General features: G+C 37.6%; 1 protein-coding gene across 1 annotated transcript; it reads right to left on the reverse strand.

The window, feature by feature from the left end:
- Positions 1 to 2,133: 2,133 nt before the first annotated feature.
- Positions 2,134 to 3,003, reverse strand: LOC143533151 (uncharacterized). The gene is made up of 2 exons (XM_077028011.1): positions 2,710 to 3,003; positions 2,134 to 2,597 (listed from the first exon to the last, which is right to left on the reverse strand). The coding sequence occupies exons 1-2, from the start codon at positions 2,843 to 2,845 to the stop codon at positions 2,134 to 2,136; spliced, it is 600 nt and encodes a 199-aa protein (XP_076884126.1). The 5' UTR covers positions 2,846 to 3,003.
- Positions 3,004 to 3,446: the final 443 nt, after the last annotated feature.

Genomic DNA, 3,446 nt, shown 5'->3' on the forward strand with positions numbered 1-3,446 from the left:
TCAGGCACTTTCGTGAAGGACTGGGCTCATGGTATTAACTCTATATGGAATTCTACCTTTCGTTCCAGTGGTAACCCTGGAAGGTCCTACGAGAACACTTCTGGTTAGTCACACACTATACAAACATCTTTCATTTCTTTCGTGTCGGTCGTAGCTTTGACAACATACGCCAGGTAGGCATTGCACCCTCGCCTTAACAAACCTTCAGCTTCTATCATCGGAATGACGTTAGGCCTTGAACTTTCCTTATTACCATAAACCGTCACTGTACCGCCATCCAATGACATAAACCTTATCAACTTACTCTTACATGCTATATGATCTTTAACTCAGACGTCAAATCCATTCCCAAACGACATCGAAGTCTCTTAAGGTGAATCATAAAGAGTAGAAAGGAACTCACGTCCCTCTAGTTCTACCTTATAAGTCTTAACCATTCTCATACCTTGACGAAAGTATCGCTAGTGGTCTCTCTCATAAAGTATCAGGTACACAACTACATTCTTCTTAACGTCTTCTTTCATATTTGCTAAACTATGTAGTCTCGTACTTTCATTCCTTTTCAATTAGATGCCTCGACTTTCACCTGTCCTTCTCGATCATCTCTATTTTCTCGTCATTCGCTTCGTTACTCACGATCCCATCAAGTTCCTTTATGGAGTTAACTATTGCAGTAATCTACCTATCTTGACTCATTCTAGTTGGCTTATCTCTGTTTCTTTCATGCTACTTTCATTTGGACTTCACAGTTCGGGCTACGTTTGATGCTTCGGCGAACATTGTTGGCATTGTAATGCGAAACATTTGAGCAACTCCTTTGGTGTATATGATTACAAGCTCAAGGCGTGATCCTTCTTCTTTACTTCCTAAAGTCGAAGTCATATTGCTTTCGTATATTACTTTGTCACACCTTCTTCAACAGGCGTCTGGTTGGCACGTGTCTTACCATAGCGTCCAGTACGACCTCTTCGCGCTCGTCCCTTTGTAAGTCATCTATCTTATCTCTAAGGAAACACACACATTATCACTCTAGGAATTATTTAGCACATGATTCGTAAGGCAAGTAGTTAATGACAGTGGCCAAGTGTAATTAACTCTTTACATTACTCCTCAGGTTCTCATATTTCCCTTTGTGATTTCACTTGTGCTAGTTCCTACTTCTCACACAATTATAACATACATATAACCTATATCCTTATCCCTAGCATTTAAGCTAACATACACACATTCTTTCTTTATCAGTTAAGCTAACATTCAAATATTCTTTCTATAGCAATTAAGCTAACTTCCTTACACATTCTTACATTATACATGAAATTAATCATATACTTTACCTTTACCGAGCTTGCTTGAGTGACGCATGGCTATCTTGAACTGGCATCTTCTTTCTTTTCTTACTTAAATCTCATTCTCTATTCGAGTCTAAGCATGTAGGATGCTTAAATCTCTCGAACTTTGCTATGATACCAACTTGTAAGGCCCCATTACCGGTACCTCACATTTGGGCATTGAATTTACTCATCAACACAGTTCTTGAAATACCCATAAAATAAAGATAAAAAAAATAAATATAAACTAAACAAAAGAGTAATAATAATGACAAATAAAAGATATGGACAGAGCTCTACTGTTTACATCATCTCTCTCACTGTCACACAAACACCTAAATGATGAAAAACACAATCATGGAGACCATTCTTTACCTTGTGACACTACTTCCACAAGATATTTTCCTTGATCGGTTTCTTCATTATGTTTATTTATTTATTCATATTATATAGATATATATATTTGTTTTCTTCATCCAACTTCTAGTACCATCTCCCTAGTCATGATTTCTTCACCATCTCTGGAAGTAATCAATTGAAGATATGTCATACCACCTATAAATGCTTACGCTGTGCAGAAGATATTTTGAACCCTTTTACTTGACTCTTTAAACAACGGTTTAAATAAAAGGAGACTAATCCTCACACTCCACTCAAGTATCAACTTCAAATTCCGGCCACAATCCCCGTATTCTCTTCTCCACCCCATACCATCGCGGCATCGGTCGTCGACTACTAGATAGTAACACCACACGACTCCCCGCCTTCACTAAACACGGTTTCCCGACGATTGTAACATCATCCCCTACAGCCTCATCGTCGCATCTAATACAAAACAATACAAACATTGTTCGCCTCCGCATCGCCATAGCTTCCATAAACCGTGTTGCATCATCCTCTCTTGAGTCAACTCATACGCCCTGCTATGCACCAACGGTTCATTGAACTCACTAGAATCCGAATCCGACCCTGAACCCGACTCCGATCCAGACTTTGACCTTGACCTTGCCCATGACTCACGATACGACCTCGATCGCGAACCCTGGTCACTCCCACCACCACCACCACCAACACCGCCACGGTCAAACATAATCAACTCGTGTTTAACCGGTTTTATCAACTCCTTGCGATCCCCACCGGACGTCTTCAAAGTTCCTTCCTTTTTATCCTTTAACCGCCGGTGACAAAACCACATTTGCAGTTGTCGATCCGTTAACCCTAAAGACTCTGAAAGCTGTGCTCTAACCGCCTCAGACGGATACATATCAGCTGCAAAAAACAATATTAATCACAAAAAACTCTAAAAATCAAATCTTTATAATCTTTTCAACAATCAACAAATTACAAACAAACAAATCAATTAAATAAACAAAACACATACAAGCATATGTCTTTTCAAGCATATTAAGCTGAAATGGTGTCTTCATCTGGCGTTTAGGCTTCTTAGATCCATCCGATTGACCATTATTATGATCATTAACGTTCCGATTACTTTCTCCTTCGGAACCCGTATCCATCGAATCGAACAAACCCACGAAACCCTAATTAATCAGACCCCCAAAAACTAGGGTTCCAGGTCGAATTTCAACATAAAGATTCCGACCCACTAATTATTATAATCAATTGAATAAAACCCAGAAGCGAAATTCAATTTGGTTGAGTAAATCGAAATGGGTCAATTAAGGTTGATAATAAGAATAATAACAATAATAAGAAGATGAATAATAAAGGGGTAGAGAGAGAATGAAGGAAGATGTTCTTGAGAGAGAGAGAGGGGAGGAAATAATAATAACATAAATGTGAATGTGATATTATTATTTGTTTCAAATCCAAAGGAACAAGGAAAGAACAATTACTTTGATCTGATGATTAATCTTTTCATATTGTTTGTTTGTGCTTTAAAGATTTAATTTAATTTTGTTGAAATTAGAAATTGATTGATTGAATTCTAATGAGACACAAACACGTTGTGTTGTGTGTTGTTTTGTTTCTTGGATTTGTAAATAGTAAAGATGGATGATGATAATATGATGATGGATAGATGGATGAATATTCAATTGTTGATTTTTTTTAAATCTGAGAGATATAAAAAGGAGTTGAATTTTGGTGTTTTTTGTT

The sequence above is a fragment of the Bidens hawaiensis genome, unplaced genomic scaffold (assembly GCF_021521415.1).
Source record: "Bidens hawaiensis isolate Kalapana, Puna unplaced genomic scaffold, B.hawaiensis_p1.1 tig00009621_1, whole genome shotgun sequence".
In the NCBI taxonomy this organism is placed as follows: domain Eukaryota; kingdom Viridiplantae; phylum Streptophyta; class Magnoliopsida; order Asterales; family Asteraceae; genus Bidens; species Bidens hawaiensis.

Coding starts and splice junctions, on each gene's coding strand:
- LOC143533151 (XM_077028011.1), bottom strand. CDS start 2,845: ATGGATACGGGTTCCGAAGGAGAAAGTAATCGGAACGTTAATGATCAT. Junction 2,598..2,709: donor GCTTGAAAAGACATATGCTT/GTATGTGTTTTG, acceptor TGTTTTTTGCAG/CTGATATGTATCCGTCTGAG.